This window comes from Gambusia affinis, linkage group LG15, assembly GCF_019740435.1.
Source record: "Gambusia affinis linkage group LG15, SWU_Gaff_1.0, whole genome shotgun sequence".
NCBI lineage: Eukaryota > Metazoa > Chordata > Actinopteri > Cyprinodontiformes > Poeciliidae > Gambusia > Gambusia affinis.
In genome coordinates this window covers 1,571,081-1,596,174 of record NC_057882.1, presented here as the reverse complement: position 1 = coordinate 1,596,174, position 25,094 = coordinate 1,571,081, and the positions used below count along the sequence as shown (strand labels likewise).

The 25,094-nt window shown below is 37.7% G+C and overlaps 1 protein-coding gene across 1 annotated transcript; it reads left to right on the top strand.

The window, feature by feature from the left end:
* The first annotated feature begins 763 nt into the window (after window positions 1-763).
* On the top strand, window positions 764-23,194 carry LOC122845372 (proline-rich protein 7). The gene is made up of 6 exons (XM_044141613.1): window positions 764-790; window positions 7,011-7,365; window positions 10,367-10,450; window positions 12,896-13,029; window positions 13,123-14,012; window positions 21,485-23,194. The coding sequence occupies exons 5-6, from the start codon at window positions 13,673-13,675 to the stop codon at window positions 22,039-22,041; spliced, it is 897 nt and encodes a 298-aa protein (XP_043997548.1). The 5' UTR covers window positions 764-790; window positions 7,011-7,365; window positions 10,367-10,450; window positions 12,896-13,029; window positions 13,123-13,672; the 3' UTR covers window positions 22,042-23,194.
* Window positions 23,195-25,094: the final 1,900 nt, after the last annotated feature.

Below are 25,094 nucleotides of genomic sequence, written 5' to 3'. Positions count from 1 at the left end.
TATTTCATTTTATTACCAAACGGTGCAGTTTGAATATCAAGCACTTCCAAGGACTTTATACAGAAATCTGTCACTTTTCAAACCTTGAAACCAACAAATTAAAATTCAAGCCTTTCAAGGTTTTCAAGCTCCTGTATGAACACTGCATGTACTGAGGTTTCTTTTGTCTAATCCTATCATTTCTTTAATGATATGAAACATTTAGATGTGAGGAGAAATGAAAGAGGCATAAACTGTAAGGGTTTTTTTCATAATATACATAAACATTTACTGAAACTTTAATATCAGGTTGTGTAAATGAGAAGAATCTAGTAAATATGTAGCTTAATGCTTCATATCTACGATGAATCAGCTCATTTACCGACTGAATCAAGGCTGAACTTTGTGTATGAGACAGATTTTATTGAACATCCCGCACAAAGACCTCCACTGTGTGTCGCTGTGTCATTTTTGGATCGGACGTCATGCTCTCACACTCCCACCCACACACACATTTCTCAGCATTGAGTAGTCTGCTGCTGTCAGTATAAAGTCACTTCGTCCCGTAACCTCAGAGCAACTACGTCACCTTTGACCCCTCCGGCCGCTGCTCGCTCCTTTCCTCCTTCATTGTCCTTTCTGACATTTTGTCCCACCTGCTGGGTCAGAACCCACGCCACTCTCCGGTGTTGCTCACTGGTCAGGTTTCTCTGCGTCAGAATAGCCTCGACAAGAAGAACCGACCTTCTCGGATACTGACAAATGCAAGCAGAAATGAACAAATAAACAACAACAACAACAAAGATGGAAGGTAAAGACTTTACCATCAGCACCACCACCAAGAAATGTTTCAAAAACCATTTACTTTTAGAGATTTAATAAAGTAACTGTGCCAACATGTGGAGATGTTGGAGGCTTACAGTAATTAATTTATTATTATCACAATACATTTATGGTTTGCAACTAAAGATTATTTTAGTAATCGATTGATCATTCTAATGGAGTAATCAAATAAAACCAAATTGGCACATTCCGCTGATTTTTTATTTAACCACTTAAAACTTTTTATACAATACTTGAAATACATTAAATGATCCAAATAAACAATTCAGTGGCTTTTTAAAATGAGAAATAAACATTTTATTGCCTAAAATGCAATGACTTAATGTTCCTTTAGTTTATGCTTGATCATTCGAAGCAAAGGATGATCTGTAGCTAAAACAAAATGACCTCTAACATCATTATATAAAAACCTCTGCCATGTTTCTTCGACTTAGAGTAGGGCTAACCTGTTGATTATTGATTGGATAGGACAAATGCTCAAAATTAATAATAATTAAAAAAATTATTTTAACCTGGTGAAGATAAAACCAGAGGAGTTCTGGGTAGAACATACAAACACAGTTTTTTCTTTATTTTTAATGTAGAATGAATATACTATTATTTGTGACTGCTCTGAGTGTGTTGCCTTTTTGAGTCTGTATACTCCAGTTAATGATTACTCCATTATTAAATCAGTTGACTATTATTTCAATAATACTCATCCTCATTAATCCTCATTAATTCATCACAATTAATCTGATTAATCGTTTCAGTCCTACTAATGTGAAAAGAAAATGTGCTCTAAAGTCAGAATCTAAACTACAACAGGAAAGTTGGAAAGCTGGTAAAAGCAGAATGATTTAAACAGAACCAGGATGATCATGTATGTCTCTCAAATTATCTTTATATACTTACCTGGTCCAAATTTTAATTATTATTTCTTCTTGTTTTTTTAAGGACAGTAAAGAGTAAACACTACTTCTAAAAATGAATAGATACAGAAATAACTGCAGCCCAACAGAGCCATTTAGTTTGAATCAGTACGGCTTGCTCTGTTAAATCAAGAACTACGATCTTATTTTCTAAATATCCTGTCAGTACCCATATAATCCCTTCTTTATTACTTTGCTAATTATGCCGTCATCTTCTGGGATCATTATAACTGTTATTTGCTGTGAGCCTGTGAGCCGAGTTTCTAACTCTTTCTACAAAATGGTATTATTCCCCACAGATCTCATTCACACTAAAAAAAACAGACAGCTAGTAAACTGGACCAATTCAGTTTTGAATTTTAAAGAAATAGTCATCAGATCAGCCGTATGTGTGTTGTTAGGTTGAACTTTAACATGAAGCATTATTTTTAGCTGCAGATGAATACTTTGCTACAAATGATCAAGTGTACAGAATGCTATATTCTTACACTTTAGGCAATAACATATTTATTTTGTTTCCTTTTTTGTGTATTTCTAATATTGTTAAAAATTAAATAATTATTTACAAGATTAAATAATTAGTAGTTAAATGAAAAACCTGCAAAATGTGAATTTGAACATTTGAATACTAGGTTACTTATCAGAACACTCAACTGAATAATCAATTAATTGAACTGTCATTATTTGCAGCTCAAAATTTATGTTTTATACTTTTAAGGTTTTAATCATATTCATGTTCTTCATAAACAGCTGTCATGTTGAGGTATTTCAGTCTGGACCAAAGTGTCGGAGCGGTCTCTAAGCTCATGTCTTTAGGATTAAAACCAGTTTGCAATCTGATTCCTGCAGCTCCACATAAACTCCTCTGTGTAGGTGGACTCCTATCAGTGGGGCCACGTCAGCTGTAAAACCACTTCAGAGCAGTTTCCACTCGGAGCTTCGCTCCACCTGCTGGGAACCAAATATGGCTCAGAACATTTTTAGAAACGCTGTCAGCCTGAAAATGAACTGCTACTACGCTGCTTCTCGTCTCAGCTGGAGGAGAAATGACTGCAAATAAAACAGAGAAAAAAACTCTGATGTTAGAAAGAATCCTAAATGATTCCCAGGAATGGTCATAAAACGGCTGATGTTTGCAGTGAGCCTGAAGTGTCATTCAGTTTACAGCTGACGTGGCTACAACTGGAAGCTCTAACTTACAGAAAAATCTAATTTATACTGATTAAAAAAGAATTTTGTTACATTAAAGAAAATTATAGTTTCCTTTCTGTTTCTTGCAAAATAGGAAGCTTTAGTACTAGATCACCCTCAGAATCCTGTTGACATTTATTAGAGATCTCCAATTGAAACTCAAAACCAGTCAGATTAGAATTCTGTTAGACATAATGTCCAATAAAGACAAGAAACAGCACTTAGACCAGTGTCTCCATTTACACATTAATTCTCTTAAATTGACTAAAATTACCACAATTATAGTCACAAATGTTTAAATGAATTTTGAATCAAATGAAAACAAAATCCTTAAAACTTCCCACCAGTGAAGTCCATGTTTTGGACATCAAACAGGCTTTACATCAGCACTTTTTTTTTCCAATATCTTATAAATATCTTATAAATCTAGAAAAAAAAGTCAAGCTTAAAGGGGAAAGAAATGGGTCATAAATGTTCTCTAAAGAAACACATTGTAGAGCTTTCTTCTATACAAATGAGATGTTTTTCACATAATTTCAACAATGTAAATATCAGCAAAAGAATTTTAATCTGCAAAATTTTAACAATTAAAAACAACTAAATGGAAATCCAACAAAACCTTCATCTGGCTTCTCTGGAATGTGACTGCATTAATGAAGAAGTTGACGCCCATTGGCCTCTAGGACAATTGTTTGCTATGGAGACTCAACACAAACCTGAGAAGAGGCATTACTGACTGAGAAACTGCAATGATTGCTGATCAAACCATTTGTATGCTTAGATTTATTGGTTAGAGTTTTTATTACCAGGATAAACATTTTACTTAAATATAGTAAAAAACAAACAACCGCAGCAAAAAATAATAGCTAGCCAGCTCAACAATGCTAATGATAGTCATGTTTAATGTGTATTACCAAAAGAATAGTTAATTACCTCCTGTCTCCGAATGCCAGTTATAATATCCACCACCTACATCCTGCTCAGGAGCTGCTGCAAAGCCTCCTGGGAAATAAACATGATAGGCATGGTCATTCATCAGAAGAACTACTGAAGCTCTACAGCAAGAAAATTGCTGCTTATTAATAATCTGTAGTCTGTTTCAAACATGTGGTAACAGTGACGTGTCTTTTCCCGAGAGCAACAATCTCTTCATATCAAACTCAGTTAAATTTATCCAACATATTTTGGTGTCAGAAAGTCTTTTCCTTTCAACAGTTAAGTATCCAGAAGGCTCAGTCCAACTTGACAGTAATTTGGAGCTAATGAATTCCTGCAGTGACTATGTAAATAATTTCTCAGAAGCTGGCGCTGCTGCAAAGACACCACAGTGTATACATGTTCACATTATAGAAACTAATACTGCAAATGAGAGCCAAAGTTAAAGTCACAGCTCAGTATCATTAAACACAGAGTAGAGAGCCATGACAATGTTTCTAGATATAAAATAAAATGTAAAAAATAAATATTAGAACCTTTTTCGCCATAACAAGCAGTGACAACAGTTATAAAAGGAAAATAGTTTGAAGACTGTTGGAGTTAACTTAATGCAAACATGCAAACTCCATGCAGAAAGACCCCGGGCCGGGAATCGAACCCAGGACCTTCTTGCTGCAAGGCAACAGCTCTTGTCATCCAAATTTCAAGTCAAATGTACCATAAGCATAATCAGCTAAATAAAAATGAGCCAAATCTAGTGCTCCTTTCATTAAAAATATAATTGCACAATTTGAGATTTGGAAAATACCTTTGCTTAATGGACCAAATGTACACAGCAAATAAAAAAAAAAAAAAATTGGTTTATTTCTCAAATTTGCACTGGAAACACTTTATTCGCATTACATGAGTAACATGGTCAACAGCTGATCATGTTAGCTCTGATGTTTCCACTAGACAAAACCACAAAGGAGAAGATGAAATAGTTTGAGGGATTTTTAATAACTTATCATGGGAACAAACTTATTTGTGTGTGATTTTAATTGCACTTCTTATTCAATGGAAACACCACAATTGCAAAATAGTTTTTTTTGACATCAGCGGAATATTGACTAAGCTTTGCACACATTTGTAATGGAAATGCGTCTAATGTTGAAAGAGATTCCACCTCTGTCTCCTATGCAGAACTGTGTTCTGGGTTAAATTAATAGTTTTCATCTTTCTGGTGAGTAGTTGTTAGGTTAAATTTTAATAGCTGCCAGCTTGTGTCCTCAGTGATAATTTCTCCCTCACATCTCTGACTGCTTTCTACTAAAGGTAACATATTGACTAGCCCTACCTACTTCACACAATTGTTGCAAAAGAAAATAGAAACCACTAGCCTATAAATACATCAAAAAGCAACATTTTATTCAACATGCTGTACCAAGAGAACTGATTGCAGATACAACCCACTTTATCACAATTTGAATGCTGCATACTGGAGATGTTTAAAAGTCAAATTAGCTGCAGGTAAACTGAGATCAGGTGATGAAACCAACTTCAGTCACTTGCACTGGACCAGTTTGGACATTAACTGCTGGACTGACCAGAGACTCACATGTATGTAAAGATTTTATTCATCATCACTAAGAAGCTTGAAGTTATTCATAATTCTTTACTTTAAGGAACCCATGAAGGTTGTAGGTTATAGATGTTAAAGTATTTTACAAAAAGCATGGATAAGAGTTTAAGAGAGGTATAACATTACTTATCTTACGGTAAACAGTCTCAGTTTGAGATACTTAATAAATGAAAGAACATTATTGTTATGAGTGGGATGTTTTGATTACAGATCAAGTCAAAGAAAACATTTATGGAAACAGAGTTCAGAAAAAGTAAAAGAAACATCACAGTCAGTACTTTACTTATCCAATTGCTTATCAGGAAGCTGAAGTTATTTTAGGAATTTAATTTACCAATGAGAAATATTCCTCCTCCAGCATGACCCTAGTTTCATTAAATAGCAGCTGACAGATCAAATTTGCAGAATGGACCTAGTCATGCATGATTTTTTTTTTTTTTTTTTTTTTTTTGTTGCTGTCTATTTTCTATTTTGAAGAAATTATTTTGAGTTCTGGGTTCTAATACCAACCTTGATCAGCCTGGATGATCCAGCATGTTGTTTGGACTTTAAAAACCAGGACACTGGAAACAATTACTTACTATTAGCATCTACCTGATACTGACTGCAGCTAATATTTTGTTTTCTTAATGTTGATTGATATTTGTAAGAAATGCCAATAATGTGTTGATTTACCTTCTTTGCCTTTTTGCGATTTAGTGAATCCATAAGTTATTTTCTTTCTACTAAAAACAGCGAGTCTACAACTCCATCAGTAAAAAGCCAGAATAATTGGCTTTTAAATAAAACAACCTTGTTATTTATTACTTTATTTATATAGAAACTACTATTAATAAGAACTACTTTGTTATTAGTAAATAACAAACAATAATAATAAGTAATATTTCTAACTTTTTCAAATATTTTACAATAGTTTTTCCCTAAAAAAATAAAATTATAAAATTTAATCTAAAAAAGACTGTTTAGTTGTCAAAACTATTTTAGCACTTATCAGATTATTGTTTTTTCCCTTTGTTTTAAACTTATTTTTTAGCTTATTATTTATAATTTCTTGCTTTTTAATTTTTTCCTTAGAATTATCATTAATAATAATTGATTATTTCTTTCTATTTCTTATTTTATCCGTATTATTATTAATATCATAATAAAAACGTCATTTGACTAGATCACAATATGGACTAAACCTATTTTAGAAATACAAAATAATTTTTCATAAATCAGTAATTATTTTTGTAATTATTTGCCTTTATTAATACTAAAATAGATCATATTAATTTCGAATTTATTAATATTTTGATTTCATTATACAGTAGTTTCCGTAATTGTATTCTCTAAAAAAATATATATATAGTATATATAACTTATATATGCAGTATATATAACTTATATATGATGGGAGACACATACCAAGAGACCAATCAGCTCATATGTGAACTTAAACCAGTCTGCACCTCTGGTGCTGCTCAGTCAGTTCGTGCGTCCTTGGAAAACCCCCTGCTGGCGGTTTGATTTGTATTCCCATCCAGCAGGCAGGCAGGCGGAAAGTCAGAGTCACGAAACACTGATGAGAGAGGAGCGGACAGACTGGATGAAGCAGAGGCAGGGGAGGAGTCCTGCTGCCAAGGTGAACCCTTAAAGCTGCGTGTTTATACGGACGTGCAGAACAGAAGCGGAGCCGCTGATCGCGCGCCTGTCCCCGGGGTGACGGTCAGAGTGCAGTCGCTGGAATAACCTCACAGACACGGAGCCGTCTTCGCTGGAAGGACGCATGATTTTTATTTCAATTTTTTCCCCGCGTGTTTGTGGAAATTTTGGGGCATAAAGTTCGCCGCCATGGAATGAGTTGAGAGGTTTACTCCGTCGAGAGCAGCGGGGGGATTCAAGGTGAGTTTCTCCACAGTAACAGGAGGTTTATTACCTGAGCTGCCTCATTATCAGACCGTCTCATCATCATGTTTGCTCTCAGTGTCAGGATGGCAGGTGAAGAAGAGACGCTGAAAGGCGTCTCAGAGCGTTACATAATGTAAAAAACTCAACCAGGCTGACTGAAGGATGAATTTATGCCATATTCCATAGTCATATTATTATATGACTTATAGGCAGGGCTGATCTGAGGTTGTATGGAGCCTTAGGCAGAATCTGATTTGGGGCCCACTTCCTGTTTATAACCACCACTGACTGTGTTTTTATATGAATACAATTAAATACAATTATTTAGAAGTTGTTATTATTTTCTAAACAATTCAAAAATATTTAAATTAATCTATGCAGAGTTTTTTTTGATAGCATTCTTACTCTTAACAGGGTTCGTACATTTCCCCACATTAAAATTCAAGCACCATTCAAGCATTTCCAAAGTTAGTTTTCAAACTTTTACAGCACCACACTTTGTCTTCTTTAGTTTATTTGTATCTTTTTTATTCACCAGTTTCAATTCACTTATTTGATATAATTTATTACTGTTATTAATAATGTCTTGTGATATCACATACATAGCAGGGATAAAATAAGCTAATATATAACAAAATTTGGAAAATTTTCTCTCACACACCACATTTGTTTTGCCTGAGAACAAAACAAATTTAACAAAAAAAAAAAAAAAAAAATCCCATTTTCAATCACTTTAATATATAAAACATAATACCACCTATTTTCATTTACACAAATCAATAACTCACTGAGTATAATAAATGTTCATTAGACTGAACAAATCAGTTTGTGTTCAGGTAAATTACCTTCCTGCTCAAACTAAATACTTAGATGCAATATTAATAATCACTTGACTTTCTGTAAGGAGTTCTTTCTCCTAAAATAAATATTACAACTTTATTAGAAAACTGCAGATAGAATATCAAGCACTTTCAAGGACAATTAATCATGATTAATCTATTCATGAAATAATCGTCAACTAATTTAGTTAATGTAGTTCATTGTTAACTAGAGCATACAGACTAAAAAAGGCAATTTGCTTAAAGAGCACACTCAGAACAGTGATTAGGCCAAAGCTGTGCAAAAACATATACATTTAGCATTTTAGGTAAAAAGAAACAAACAAACAAACACAAAAACCTCACAAATGATTAAACACACACTAAAGGAATGCCATGTTACTGTACTTAAGGCAACAAAGTGTTTATTTTGTTTTTTAAAAAAGGAATTAAATGGTTAATTTGCATTTTCTTAATGTTTTTCTAATATTGTCTAAAAAATCTTAAAAGGTTAACTGAAATATTTGCTGATTGTGCCAATTTTTTCGTATTAATCTTTAAAATGATCAATATAATAATCGATTACTAAAATAACTGTTAGTTGCAGCCCTACTTTATACAGAAATTAAACCTTGAAAACACTTCATTCAAATTCAAGCCTTTTCAGGGATTCCACAAACCTTATTTATAAACAAAATATTTGAGATCTATGGTTTGTGTTAAAACCTGGTTACATCCCAAGCAATCAATGTGAAATTAAAGCACACCCTGTCAAAATCCTTCTAAAACAGATGTAGAATTGCTTTTTAATTGGTATGTCTGTCTGTTTCATGAGCAACGTGAGCTCAAAGAAAACATCCAGAAATACCCTTCCCTGACCAGCAGGGGGCAGTTATACTGATATTAGCAATTCAACAGAGTAATAAATTTGCCTGTCTTTTTAAACATTTGTTTTTAAAAAGGGGAGCGGGGATCAGGTCAAATAAGTTTCGCGGAAGACAAAAAAATATCTCAGATGGGCTGCATCTAAAAATTATTTGAGTAATAATTATTATTATTATTATTATTCTGACAACTATTTGAACAATCGGATAAAAAATGGTGAAATGTAACAGATTTTTCATTTGACCTGTTCAGCAAATGTTATACAATATTAGAAATACATTAAAAATGCAAATAAACAAATAGTTTGTAGTACATGTAATACTCAAAATTCTACTTCTTAAAACCAATTGTATATTTAATTCAACCAATTTGTTGAAAGGATTTGATACAAACTGGTCCTGTCATTTCAAGCACATATATGGAGGAGCCACCAAAACACTTTTGTTACCCCATTTAACTCCTCACATCTCTGAAAACTCAAGTCTCTATCAGTTCACTTGAGACACATCAGGTAAAGGGGGGACACAAGGCTGATATAAATAGCCTCAACATGTGGCTTAGCTGCAGTTTTGCTGCACATGTAGGTTTACGAGTGTAGAACGCTGAGGGTTATAGAGGAAATAAACAGAAGCTCCGTTCCACATTAGCACCTACAGATTGAAATACCAGCGGCTGTTCGACCTCACAGGATGAGTCACAATTTTTGTAAAGTACAACGGGCACCGCCATACGAGTCCTTAGGGATGCTGCAGGGATGGGCAATGACACCAACACTTCCACTCCTGCTATAAGTGTATCTGTAATACAGTGGAAGAGTCCAGTCCAGAGGAGAAAACACTTCAGTTAGATGAATGTGCTTCAGATTGATGAAATGTCATATTTTCAGCTTAACCTGCACTCAGGATGTGGAATAATTCACTAGCAACAGTTCAACACATACACTGATTGTCTCTGCTGCTTCTTGTAACCCTGCCGTGTCTTTTTAATTCTTCAAAAAAGTCAAGCAGATTATTTTTATAGGTAAATTTAAGCAGATATCTTCTGAGATCAGCCAAAATGTGGTGGCAAAACCAGGAACAAGTTGCCACATTAGAAACTGAGAAAAAAAAAAGATAAAATCTTCAAATTTCTGAGAAAGTAGCAATTTCTGTTTTATTTTTTGCAAAATGCATTATTTGAAGTTAAAAAAAAAATCAATCCATGCTTTAATTATTAGGTTCTCATGAGTTTTTTACTCTGTGAACTGTCACACTGCATTCTTTTACGAGTTTCTTTTGTGCGTTTGGTTTCAGAAAGACCGTCAGGCCATCACCCTCCCCACAGAGCTGTCCCGCTGTCTAACCGTGATATCTGCTGCAGTCCTCCTGAGAATCGTGGTAAGACAGCAGGAGTGTTAAGACACAGAGTCCATTGGACTCAGCGAGCTTTACCTTCTTCAAATTCTGACGGGGGTTGTACCAACCTCACGTGCGCTTTCTCCCCTCACAGGAGGAGCATGACTGTGATGTCATGCTCCTCCTGTGCATTGCTCCAAGAGGTTAAACTTGAACCAGGTCCAGATAATTGATGTTTTTGTACCTGCCTTTTAAACAAGCTCTTCCCTTGCACTCTCAGCCACACTGCTTCCTGCTTTCTCTGTTTTGATGTCGGCCACTTAAGTCATCAACAAGCATTACCACTGTTAGCTGATAGACTGCAGATCTCTATCGTATGCCAATTTTCTATAGTTTCTACCATTTACTGTATGTATCGCATAGTTTTGTTTGGCTTTCAGGCAATAAGTTACAAGTTACAAGTAAGCACATGGCTCATTAGCATCAGCAACATTCACTAAATACTGGTGGGAAAAAAAACAATGCCAGGTATACTTATTTGATCAGAGGCACTTATGTCTGCAAAAATACTTTTTAGATTCTAACAAAATGAGTTTGAGAACTTTTATTGTTTTAAGAACATAATTACAATAAATATAATGCCACTGGCACATCAGGCTTTCTTCGGACTGAAAGAAAACATTATCTAACATGTAGATGTTTATTGTTCTTTTTTTTGTATTTTGACATGGTTTAATTCCACTTCAGGTCAAGGTTCACAGAAAACTATCTTATGACAAAGGCTCAAAAGATACAAATTTGTGGAACAGATAGATCCTGATAAAAAAATACATATGCATTTCTTTTTTTAAGCGTTTGTTGGCTCTTGTGGCCTTTATTTGAAAGTAATTTGACAAGAAAGAGGGTGAAGAGATGCAGGAAATGTTGCCAGGCCGGGAATCAAACCTGCGACCACCGCCACAAGGACTAAGGCATCAGTACATGGGTCGTGCTGTGCCCCTGCACCACCGCAACACCCCATGTATATACATTTCTAACTAGCTTTGGACAATATAGCAGAAAAACATTTAACTTATTAAGAAAATGATTTGACTGATAAGCCTTTCATATCAGTTGATATCAATAACTATTGATAGTTTTTTTGTTAAACTGTTTACTCAGATAAACTGTTTTATCCAGTTTCCTCTTGAGATGTTGTACTTATTTTCCCCTTTCACTCCGTTTTTATATTTAAGCAGTTACGAGACACAGTGGCAAAGCTGCTACTGCACAAGTTACTCAATAGGTTGTTGCTAGAGTGACTAACCTATGTTAAACCTTTCCCAGAAACCAGACACACACACAAAGAGTTTGGTGTAAAAATATCTGAAACAAATGTTAACACCACCGCCTCCACAGAAAGTCAGAACTGGACAGATGGAGGTCTACGGCCTAATTACCGTCTGTCTGTTTGGGGTTGTTGACGTGGAGCCCTGCGGAAACTTCCGTGTTCAGAATTAATCCTTAAACCGAACAGAAGAGTCTGTGAATCACTGTGGAGAAACAGGACAGAAATCTCAGGATTTGCTGTTGCTCATTACATTTAGTTATGTGCTTTTATGACTTAAAAAAACGTTTATCCATTTGTTGTCAATATCTGCTTCTCCTTGCGTGGTTGCTGGTGCCCATTTCCTGCTGGAGGCGGGGTACAGCCAAACAGATTGCCAGTTCAATCCATAGCAACACAGAAACACACAAGACAAGCAACACTCATAAGGATTAATCCATTAATCAAACAGACTGGAACACGTTCCAAAAGCAGGACATGGACTACAGCGCAGGGCATTCTGAAATAAAATAAAATTAAATAAAACAAAAACAAGCGCAAGAGTCTAGCACTACTGGGAGAAATGGCTCATGGTCTTTTGCCAAATGCAAAAGAGAAGCCCTACAGGTGCTAAAGTCTGACGCCATTCCATTTTTGTTTATATTTCATGTTAAGGGATGTTGAGCTCAGTGTCTACTTCAGAGGTTTTCATGTTGTTTCCTTCAGTGGTTCTTGGTACAGGTGAGGGTGGGGAACAGGTTTTTCAAATAGTTAGATAGTGGGAAAGCGAACCGCAGCAAATGTTGCAATTTTGATCTCCATTCCCCTTAAAGGGGCAGTATTGTGTAAAGTTGACTTTTTTGAGCTTTACATCATGTTTTAATGTTATGACCAGTTTAATATGCTACACAGAAATACGCAAGATGAGCAACAATCAGTCAGTCAACAGTTGTGTTTTTGAACTCTGGGAGGAAGTTGAGGTAACCAGAGAAAACCCAGATTTGTTTTTAACCTAAAAGTAATACCTGAACATCATAAGTTTGAGAGGTAAGCTTCAAATTCCCTCCTTCACTTTGGTTATTTTATCTCAAAGCTGCTCTGTGGGCATGAATCTCATCCTAGCAGCTAAACGGTTTGCCTCTATTCCTCGCTATATCAGAAATGTCTGTTTCTGTTCGCAGAGCGGCAGGAGAATGAAGAGTCCCGCAGGGATCTAGGAGGGAGGAATTCGGCTTTCCGACGGTGCGGGGGGGGGACCCCCGACTCCCTGAAGGGACCAGCTGTTGGGCTCCGTGCCGATGAAGGCATCACCTCTGTGGGTTTTGGCGCTTCTGATTGGATGTCGCCTCCACTCTTTCCTCCAAAACTCACAACCTGGAAGAAGACCATTTGTTTTTTTCCCTGACAGGAAAATGTTTTCAGTCGTGTGGATCCTGCAGAGCGCCGTGGGGGCTTTGAGTGGATGTTTGCTGCGGAAACGAGGAGGAAAAGACAGATTTTGTCTTTGATTCTTTAGAAATAGTCCAACTGAAACAATTAATCATTTTAATCATGATTAACTGAGCAACTCATGTAGTAATTGATTAATCATTGACTGAAGTATAGAAAAAGGCTATTTGCTGAAATAGCAATTTCAGTAATTAAGCCAAAACTGTACAAAATATGTACATTTGCATTTGTACCTCGACTGCTTTGAAGAATTTGATCAGCTGTTAACACATTTAAAACTATAACATGGATTGTTTTTAGTTGTTATGATAATGTCCATCACAAACATTCGTCCTTATTCTTAATTTGATACTTTGACTTATATCAGTCTTCAAACATGTGACATTTTGGGTATTTTTCAATCTGTCTCAAGCTTTATGAACTTGGATGATCTGTTCTCCCTTTCATTGTTGTGAAGAACATTTTTTATCTCCTTGGGTGGAGAAGTCACTACTCTTCTTGTCACCGCCATGGTGATGTCCCAGGGCACCTACACCTTCCTGGCCTGTTTCGCCGGCTTCTGGTTGGTCTGGGCCCTCATCGTCATGCTGTGCTGCTTCTGCAGCTTTTTACAGCGCCGGCTGAAGCGGCACAGAGAGGACAGACTCAGAGAACAATGTTTGCGGGCCGTGGAGATGGAGCCGCTTTCTGCTCATCCTGCCGGATACCCAACGGTGCCGCCACCGGCGCAGCCTCCGCAGGTGCAGAGGGAGCCGCCACCACAGATCTGCTCTTCCCAGATGCTGGCGGCACCCGTCGCTCTGCCGGTTCCTCATCCGATGCCACAAGCCAACTGGGTCAGCATGCCAGGTAATGTTTCAAGGAGTGGCATGAGTGAGAACTTAAAAACAATGTTTTATGTCCATAAATTTGTTTCAACACAGCTCTCTTAGGCTGGATTCACACCAGCCTTGTTTATCCACATTACTTGAACTCTAGTTCATTTGTCTGGAAAGTCTGGTTTGTTTCAGGAGGTGTAAATGCAAAAAGAGTGAACTCTGGTCTGGCAAAAAGCTTGGGTCTTGGTTTGGTTGAAGTGAATTCTGGTGTGGTTCGAATGCATATGTGAACGTCAAGCAAAACGGAGACCGCTACAAACGCAGGAGGCGAATTAAATAGCAGGGCATTCTGGGTAGATACAACCAAAGCAAACATGCAAGTCTAGAGCTAGTGGGACAAATGGCTTGTGGCGTTTTGCCAATGACTAGAGAAATCCTACGCCTGCTAAAATCGGACACTACTCCGTTTTTGTTTACATTTAGAGATAAAGGAAATTGTGCGCAGTGTCCTCTCTAGAGGTTTTTATGTTGTGGCGTCTTGATGTAGCGCCCCCACAGGCAAGGAGGGGAACAGGCTTTTCAAAGTGTTTGGTTCATTGGACATAGTGCTGTGTGAAAGCGGAGCGCAGTAGCTGATAATTTAACAATTGTTGCAAATTTGGTCCCCAACCACTTTAATAGTTCACTATTGTGTAAAATCAACTTTTTTGAACTATATGTCATATCATAATTTTATTCCCTCATCAAACATACATATAGAGTGTTGCTTTGATTCTTTCATGCATGCTTGAGAAATAATGTCTGGTGACTTACAACCAGTTGGAGGGGCCTTAATGCTTCCACCGTCTACTTATCTAAAGCTCCATCTTGGAGCTGCAGTCCTCTGCCAGGTCATTCCTCTCCCACAACTTTCCCAATCAGCTCCTCTAGACTAGTGGCAGGAATTAGAAAACAGCTGGTGGAACTGCACATCTGCGGAGCTCATCATACAATTTAATTCTCAGTAAACACTGGTAAAAAAAATAGTTAAAGGGTTAATAGAGGAATGTTGTGATGATGTTCAGAAAACGAGGGGTTGGAAAGAGCCGGCCACATTTAAGTCATTAAATTGCAGATTTATTTTACGTTATTTTGATCTTTAAAGCATTTTTATTTCAACTGAAGGTAACATAGTTACTTGATCATGCTATAAAATGGCACTATGTTCCTGGAATATACATAATAGTGTCCCTTTAAAAGAAAGGAATTCAGCAAATTGAGGCTATGTTCCTAACATTTTTATTTGTGAAAATGTTATAAAACTATCACATAAAAGTGTAAATAAAATACATTCAAAGTTGTGTTTGTAACAAGACAAAATGTCCTAAAATTGAGCAGTTTGAAAACTTTTGCTAGGTGTATTTATCTGAGGACAAGATCAGAATTTCACCCACAAACCTTACATTTCCAGTTTACCGTCAGTTCATGTTAGCCTCTTTAAGATTAAACTTTAAACATGTAATAAAGCCCCATCACGCACAATCAGATTCTGGTTTCTTTGGGTGTCTCAGGCCCCCTGTCATGATGAGAGCTGCCACCGAGGTGTGGGTGTCGGCTGTGGATGCTGACCGTTGACAGAGTGAGTGACAGCATGGTCTGAACCCCAATTTGATGTAGGAAGTATCAGGGAGTCAGCAGAGCAGATTTGCACCAGTGCCACCACTGAAACCTCTCAAGCATTTTATTATTCTCTCAATGAGAACCTTCTCGGCTGCTGAGATTGTTGTTTCAATTGTTTTAACCAATTGAAAACAAATGTCATTTTAAGGTACTTTGAGACAAACAATTCAATTCATAAGAACATTTTTCCTCCTTCACACACCAGAATCATGAGCAGTAAGTAGCCAATCTCCTAGAAAACTTAAATCCTGAGATGTTCCTTTTCCCTGACAGCCTAAAGCAGAACTGTGCAGCTTTTTAATCTAAATTTATTCATGAGATTTAGGTGCTGCTTTACCTTCCCCTTCCTCACAAAGGTAAAAACTCTGTTTCTCAGAAGGAATTCAACCTTAAAAAAAAACACAATCCCAAGCAGTCTGGCGTGCAAAGAACCCAGAAAATAAAAACGCAGAGATGTAGCAAAAGTAATTAAATAGCTGGTGTGCAGCAATAACTACAAAGCAGCTTATACATTTATAATTAATCATTCAGCATTCTTCATCACCGGACAAAATATATGTTAAATGCTGATGAATTTACGGTCATCTAAAGAGTAAAACAGAAATAAACAGGCTGATAAAGGAAGACTTGCTAATCCTTTTAGAACTCTGGGTGATACTAACAAAACAAGAAGAAAAAAAGGAAATGCAACACTTAAAGACACTCCTGTCAGAGGCGTGTAATGAGCAGAGAATCACAAAGAGGATAAAACAAAAGGCTGGAGTCTTGCTCACAAGGCAGACTGATGAAGAGCTTCAGTAACCAGGCAGCAGCAGGAATAAAGCTGCACAATTCAGTCGTAGATAACGGGAAAAAAAGAGAGCTGTGGAGATGCTCTGATCTCAAATGTTTAGGGGGGAAGAGGGAAATCTGCACCTCTGAGGAAATCAGGCATCTTGTTCCTCTGTATATTATTTCAGCGCTGATGTTCAAGGCTCCAGTGAGCTGGTTTAAATCAGCAAAGAAATACATTAATGCCCCCACAGCTTAATATCTAACACTTCATAGTTAATCGGCCAGCAGGGGAAGGAAGAAGGGAAGGAAGTTGTGATTTTCCTTGCAGAGATTAAGACAACAGAAGTTATTGGACTGTAAAGTCATTCAAAATGCAAAAGAAATGGAAATAAGGAAAAAACATTAAAAAAAGAAGAAAAAGATGAAAAAAAATCTAAATTTAAAAGCATGCAGCTGCTGCTGCCTGAAAACAGTGAACAAACTAACTTCCTGCTGCCTGGTTGTGGAAGTGAATTCATGATGGAAGAATGTAAGAAAGAAGAAGCTGCTTAGTAATGGAAGAGTGTGGCTAAAACATTGGTTGCTATGGTGATTTCATCCTTTTCAAAACAATTTCAGAAAACACTTATTAATCCAAAAGGGGATTGAAATGCAACTCAAACTGTCCAAGGTTCTTCTTCATAGATACTCATGGTTGTGGGCAGGAAGGATCTCTTGTAGCAGTCTGTATTACAGTGGCTCTGAAAAAGCCTTTAACTGAAGAATGTCTGTTGTAAATTACACTAGAATGGTCAGCGTCATTCGTAATTTCCTTGATTTTATAAAGAATCCTCCTGGGTGCCTTTAGTATATCTGCAGATGAAAGCAGTCTGTTTTGTAATGGAAGTCTGAGGAGTACAGAGTGAAAAGAAATGAGGCAGGAACAGCTCCCTGTGGGGCTCCTGACCACCTGGTTACACACCCAAAGTTTTGGTCTGTTCATCCAGGTGATTGTTGAGGCCTCCACCTGTGTCTTCTGGAATTTCTGACAAAGTAAATCAGGAGGAATTATATTAAATGTTCTGGAGAAATCAACGGACATGATCCTCTGGGCTGCCTGCTTTGTCCAGATGACAGTGGGTTTGTTGAATTGGTATATGATGTCATGTTCAATGCCATTATCAATTAATTGTTAAGTGTAGTATAGACGCCCTGCGACAGACTGGCGACCTGTCCAGGGTGAACCCCGCCTCTCGCCCGGGACGCAGCTGGAGATAGGCACCAGCAACCCTCCCGACCCCATTTAGGGAAGAAGGGTGTTCAGATAATGGATGGATGGGTGTAGTATAGACTCACCAAGGTCATTTGCGGAAAGGACAGTAAGAGCAGTAATTAAACCTAAACTTTTTAAAAAATATTGATACACGTGCTGTTAAGATAAAAATCTAAATAATCTGTAAATATGTTCTAAAAAAGAACTCATCAAGTGACAGTTTTAGCTCCACTAGGCTCAAAATATGTAAAAAATAACAAACAAAAAAACAATCTATTAAGTACCTTTTGCTCTCCCATTATTTGTTTACTAATCCAAAAAACAGTCAGCAGCTCAGCCCCACCTGTACTGATATTAAATCAAGCAAAGTTGAGCTTTTCAACTTTGTATCTGGTTAAGTGTACACTACAGGAATGCTACATTATAGCATTTCAGGCCACATAATATTTCCTTATGTGAAAAACAATTATTTAATGTATTTCTAACAGTGTATAAAAAAGACTTAATTGGTTAAATGAAAAATCTGCAGAATGTGCCAGTTTTTTGTCTGTTTAATTGATTAGCCAGGAGAACAATCAATTACTAAAATAATCATTAGTTGCAGCTCTACTTCAGAGAGACACAAACAACAAGGCGAGGTTGCATTAACAGTAGCTCCTAGAATTGCCATCATCTGTCCATCAGAGTAAATCTGTGATTGTCCCTGTGGACACAAACGTCCACCTTGATGGCGGCGCTGCTGATGTCTCCATGCTAATGTTTATTTCAAGCTGCTCATATTGTTCGCTGCGGCACGTTTGACATGAGAAACAATGAGGCTGGTTTCCTGTAGGTGTCTGTCAGCCCTGACGGGGGAGGTGATGGACTGCAGCCAGGTACACATACACACACAAAACACATTTGCATCCATAAATACACCCAGCTCCATGGCAACAGTTCAGCAAACAGCTGTTAGTTTCCAACAGTGATGCCTGGGTGTACAGTAACTGTGCACAGGTCCTGAGAGAACTCATGTAGGTTGAAGCTGCTGCGATTTATCCTCATGTTTGGTTTCCAAACATTTTACAAAAATTAGACTTATTCAAAAGAATATCTCCCTTTAAAATGTGTTCTTTGTTCCATGTGTTGTTTTCTGATTGTAGATAAAGTTGAAAATTTAGACTGACGTGGACTAAATTGTTGATTCCCTCAAAACCCCACTCAGCTCATTCAGACTAGCCAGCAGCAATTAGCAAACACGTGCTACCAGTGTTTGCTAATTAGCATATGTTTATAGCTACTTCTTTAATGAGAAGTAGCTCTTTATAGGAGAACCCAAATTCAAGGTGTTAAATTATGAACTCAAATTTCTTTTAAGTCAAAATAAATATGGACATAATTTTTATAAGGTAACACAGATACTTTATGGTGCTGTAAAATGGCACCATGTGCCTGGAGAAATATGTAATACCGCCCCTTTAAATGGGTTTGTTGAAGTCAACCATTACAACATCCAGATGGATGATGAGTTGCAGCATCATTTTAGGCTCCAATCTTAACTGACATATGTCTAAATAAAATAAAGGAAAAATAATATTGCATGGGTTCCAGACCTTCATTTAAATTTTAGACAGTGTTAGTACACAGTTGAAGCCACCTTTGCAAATGACTTCATCGAATCTTCAACCACAGCTCAGGCACAATAATCAACCTTATTCTATGTTCATCTGACTCCACACACTAAAATCCTGCAGAAAGCCCTTGAGCTGAGCTGAAAAGAATAGCACCTAAGAAAGGACCAGGACTCTACAGTTTAGAAACATTGTGAGAAGTGAACTAGCCATGGATTCATCTCTTTGTGTGTTCTCACCATGTGAAATGCTCCAGGACCAGACTAAGTGCTGTCCTACTGGGGCTGTACAAAGACTTACCAGCAGGGGTGGTGATGAGTGTGGCACAGCAGAATTTGTTAAACACATGAGAGTTTATGAACTCCATGTTGCACATTGCCACTCCTTGCCAGGACTTACAGTGTGGAAGCAGGAAGAAAAGATCCAACTTGGCTCAAGCAAACAAAAATAAATTAAGATCAGTATAAAGCGAGTCATATCCCAAAGACATGGACAGAATAAAAAAACTTCATTAACCTGTGAAAAGGATGACACAAAACCCCGACAGAGCTCTGCAAAAAATAAAAAGAATCTGTGAACACTGTTTTCTTGATCTTGTCAGAGCGCAGAAAAAAAATCACGTGAAATCACAGCCTCTGTCACTCATTCACTACACTCCATTGTGTATAATAAACAGTATTAGTCAGTCATGAGCAATAAGTGGAGATCTCAGCCATCATCAGCACCGAGCCGTTTCGTAACTTCGCATTCTCACCTCCATATCGTGTGGGTTTTGTTTGGCATTTTGCTCCCGCCGTGGGAATATCTGAGTGTGCGCCACAGAAAAATACTGGATGACAAACTGCTAAACAAACAGTCAGACCAAAGGAATATGAAGAGCTGAGGTGCAGTTACAGTGATGAGACAAAGAACAAATCTGGAGGCTTAGGAAAGTTGCAGGGAGAGCTTGAGATCAGAGCAGCAAATAAACATGTTGTCATGTGTAACCCAGCAGGCAACAGGTTTATGATCGGTGTCCCAAAAACACAGCATGTTTGCACATGGATGTCACTGCAGCCTCATTCTCGGTACACGCAATTCTTCATTTTCTATCACCTCAGGAAAACTTGTTTCACTTTGCAATCATGGAGTTTTGTATTTGGAAAATTTAAAGCAGAAAAAATACATTTAAAATGTCTTGTAATAAGGCAAATGGATCTTCAAATAGCAACATTGGGGCGCCATTTGCAGTCCTCTGAATTTGGTCCAGCAGAACTTTTTTGCTGTTTTATGTTTGGTACAACAAAAGTATTCATCATTTATCAAACATCGTTAAGTTTTATGCTTTCATCTCGACCATTCAGTGATTTTTACTCAAAAGCACATATTCATTAAACCTGACCAAATATTCCAAACACTTCAGAAGAGTGATCCATGTGCTCTTCAGTTTCCTCTAGGGACTTGGCCTTGGAGTGGAGGGTGGGAGGGACTTTTAGGGATGTCCACATTGCTCGCCCCCATTTCTTTAATTTTGGGTGATTGATGATTGATCGATACTTACATGTGAACCCAAACTAATCCACTGATGTTTTCTTCAGCCACAAGGGTTTGAGAGAGGGCTATGTTTCACAATACTCAGCCTACTGTTGCCAACTTGGCAACTTTTCTGCTCTATTTAACACAGAAACAAATTGGTGCTTCTTAAGAATGGATGATTGGCCAGAAAAATGAAACTGGTAAAACATTTTTATTTTTCCATTATCCAAATAATTCCGTAAAAAAAACTGAATTATCAGCGAGTTTTTTTTTTACTTATAATTTGGTAAAAATACATATATATTTTATCTCTTATTAAGCACCTTTTACTATCCAATTATTAAAAAGAATCACCATCAACCCTACATTGTTGATGTTGAATCAAGCAGAAAGAGTTTTGCTTTTCACATATTAATGTTAGAAGTATTTATTTTGTTGTATATGGGTTAGGGTTTGCCATTTCAGTCAATAAAATGTTTAAAGGATCTGAATTAACTTCTTGGTATCTTTTAATGTTTTTCTAATATTGTACAAAATAAGTTTAAGTGGCAAAATGAAACAACTGCAGACTGTGCCAAATTTTTATATTTGATTAATCTTTCAGAGTATTTGGCTAAAATAGTTGTCAGTAGTAGCCATATTGAGGAATTTTATGCCTGATCCGTCTCTAAGCCAGTTTTTTCTCTCTTCCAGACACAGATGTATTTGGGAAGCCGCCTTGCTATGAGGATGCAGTCCTGATGGAGGATCCCCCTCCACCCTACAGCGAGGTCTTGGCTGACCCTCGAGGGGGGACGTACCTGAAGCCCGGCCCACTCCGTAGAGCGCCGCTGCCTTCCAGGGAAAACCCCCACCTGCCTCCAGTCGTCACATCCGAGACCAGTAAGCCCCCAGTGGCCACCGTGTTCCCTGACAGGGGTTACTCCTCGCTAATCCGCCTGCCTTCATCCCAGCGCTGGGACTCGTTGGGTCATCTCCTGTCCAACATGGACCTGAACAACAGCCTGACCCCACCTGAGGCTCGCTCGCTTCAGGCGGCCACCGCCGCCGCCATGGCGACCATGCCACGCAGGGAGTCTAGGACTCATTATGAGAGTATGCAAAGTGAAATACAGGGACTTCAGGGGAGCATGCGGGGATTTCAGGGAGGATTTCAAGGTATTCAGGGGGTTCATAGACTGAGAAGTCTGGAGCCTAGCTGCGGTATGCCAACCGCCTTCCCTTTGCTGGGTCGCAGCACTGCAGTCTGAGCCTGGATCCCTACTGGGAGCATCATATCAGCCAGTAAGAGGAGCTACAAATGAACTCAGGAGTGAACTTACTTAGTTTGCAGAGCTGATGTGTGAGTACAGGAGAACACAAACAAGTTTGTACCAGTAGTTGTGCTTCTGTTGAAATTTGACATTTGCTATAGGGAAATTCACCAATTAAAAAAAAAAAAAAAACTTGTTTTCAATAAAAAGTTTTGCCGTTAGGATGAAGTGGTTTTTTGGCCATATCAAAATTGGTTTATTTAGCAGAACTGCAATGGAAACTGGTTTGGCATCGCATGAGTCACAATCAACAACTGGATGTTGCCACTAGTGCTAATCACAAGAAGATACTAACATGTTTTTAATAACTTATCGAGTGAACAAACTTACTCACATGTGATTTGAATTGTGCTTCTTATTTAATGGAAACAACACAATTGCAAAATTGTGTTTTTTCGACATTAGCAGAATATTGACAGTTTTGCACACTTTACAATTGAAACACAGTTACTGCTGTAGAGCTACAGCGGTGCTCTGCCATCACTTTTGTGGCTGACAGAGTTGAAGAACTTTGGAGGTGCAGAGGAGGAGAGAAGAAGAAGCCATAATGAGGTAAAGATGTGCAACAAACGAGCTGCAAATCCAACCTCCCCTGGTCTTTATTTCCATCTCCACCTCCTCTCTCATTCATCCCTGATCTCTGCTTCTGTCTCAGAGCCACCCATTGTACCGGCCTGCTGTTGCCATGGCTCCAGAGAACTGCCTGTTTCCTTTATCTGCTCTGATTTTCTTTGTATCACTCGGCTCACAGCTTGCATCCTCTCAAGTATTGTGAGAATTAAGGCGCAGGTGAAGAGCACACGGTGACCTTCGGTGGGACCCAGACATCGTGTGACACCAAACAGAAGGCTGAGCTTCTTCTAAGAACGGAGAACTGATCAGAATCAAGTGAAGTTTGATTGTTGCTTTGTAACTGCTTTGTCATTTTCAGTGCTGTCTTAACTGTTAGTAAAGATTTGTTTTTTAAATTACATGACGTCAGCTGGATCTCTGATATAAAAAGGACCTTTTTCATGTACAGCCATGAAAGACAATTTTTGAAACATTGTCAGAATGCCCTTTTTCTTGTGTAATAAAACATTCTCATCAACAAGGTTTCTTCCCTTTGTCTAGGGAGCAACAAAGGGAAAAGTGACTATATACACCTCCTTTAATAGAACTAAATGCAAAAAAGCATAAATCAATCAGCTAGCTATCCAAATCAACAAGTTTTTCCTTGATTGACTCTAATCAATGATTGACTACCCAAGTATGAAAACATTATTTTTTTCATATCCAATGCTTGCAAACTCATAAAATCTCCCAATATTTGGTCAATAAACGGATCAACCACACTGTAAAATGTAAAAGTATATCTTACTCAAAAAGAAAAGTGACCTGAACTCATTCCAGCTTACTCTGTTGACTATACTAACTTAAACTTAGCAAAGACAACTTTCTACTGAGGCAAGTAATCAAACTCATCAGCAGCAAGTAACCCGAACTTGGAGTTATGAGTGAGCCAAACGCATCTGCATAACCAGCAGAAAACTCGGCATCATTCGGCAGCTCTCGTTGAACGCACATGCGCATTGGACACTGACGAGTGACGACGTGTTTGAAAGAAGCGCCAAACTGTCAACAATACGGCGGTTGCTGCAGCTAAGTTTTGTAACGGTAATCCCACTGTTTTTTAGCAAACTTATATTCGTTATCTCGGCCATATAATTCATCTGTAAGTCCAGGTTTTGAGGTTAACTTTATGTGTAATGATTTAGCGATGCCTGGGACTAACGTTAGTCGAAAATATCATGTTTATGTAGTGGCAACAAGATGGAGCGGCAGAGCAAAAAAGCTGTCCGGGGTGCAAAACAAAAAAAGGAAAGCGGATAAGGATAAAGATGTTGGTGGCTTAAAAAAGCCTCTGTACTGTTATAGAAGGCTTATGATGAGACTGCCATAGGTGGGACAGCTGTAAACTGTAGGAGAAGCAGCCGTGATGAAGAAGTGTAGGGTCACCAGATTTGGGTTTCTGAAAAGGAGGACACTTCTTTTTTTGTTGGCGGGGGAGAGAAAGAACCAGCGGACACACATGTGCTACCGATTTCTTTGCCATACAAAGAAACCTGGAATGGAGTAGTGGAACGGAGTGGCAATGTAATCACAATGCACTGTAAGCTATGTAATGTGTTTTGAGGCAGTTGACCAAAATCCCGGACGATTTTTAAATTCCCCCCGGACATTTTTTTAGGTCTGAAAAGTAGGACATGTCCGGGAAAAAGAGGACGTCTGGTCACCCTAAAGAAGTGTTACGTTCATATGTAATTGTGGTGTTGCTTCTATTGTTCTATTTTCATGTAAAAAATCTATTTATCTGTCGTTCGTTCGCTTTTGTAGGAAAGCTGGAGCACCCAGAGAAAACCTATTGTTAAAATGACTTACAATTCCATGTAACTGATAATAGCAGTAAAGCAACTGCTATAGCAGTTGACAGTTGTCAGTTACATTCACAAAATGATTTATTTATTTATTTATTCATTTATTTTCCTAAATTTATTTAGGAAAATAAATTTTCTTAAATTTATTTTAGGAAAATTTGACAAAATTTGAAAAATGACAACTGGAGTCATTTCTGTGACTCCAGTTGTGTGGAGTCACAGAAATAATGTGACTCCACACAACTGGTCCACAGCTGAAAAAAACAAAAGACGCAGTTAGCGTTATGACCAGTTGTCAGCCACAAACACCAACTGGCGCTGCTCTCACTCATAGGGTCATATTTTTCCAGTCCAACCACAAGAAAACCTTATAAATTATATTTCTAAATATTAAATAATCTCTCAGTATTTTATTAATTGTTGAACTAGAAAAATAAATTAGCAAAGTCAAAACAATAGCGATTCCTAGAAAAATCCAATTATTTACCCAATTTCTTGGATTCCTCTCCTACAGATTTTCTTGTTCTCTGTAAACCCCTTCGAGGTGTAGTATTCCGTGATAGGCTGCACCCA

What these genes read in the sequence shown, in the direction of transcription:
- LOC122845372 (XM_044141613.1), top strand. Translation starts at nt 13,673, where the DNA reads ATGGTGATGTCCCAGGGCACCTACACCTTCCTGGCCTGTTTCGCCGGC. An exon ending in CAACTGGGTCAGCATGCCAG is followed by an intron (nt 14,013 to 21,484) that starts GTAATGTTTCAA and finishes TCTCTCTTCCAG; the next exon opens with ACACAGATGTATTTGGGAAG.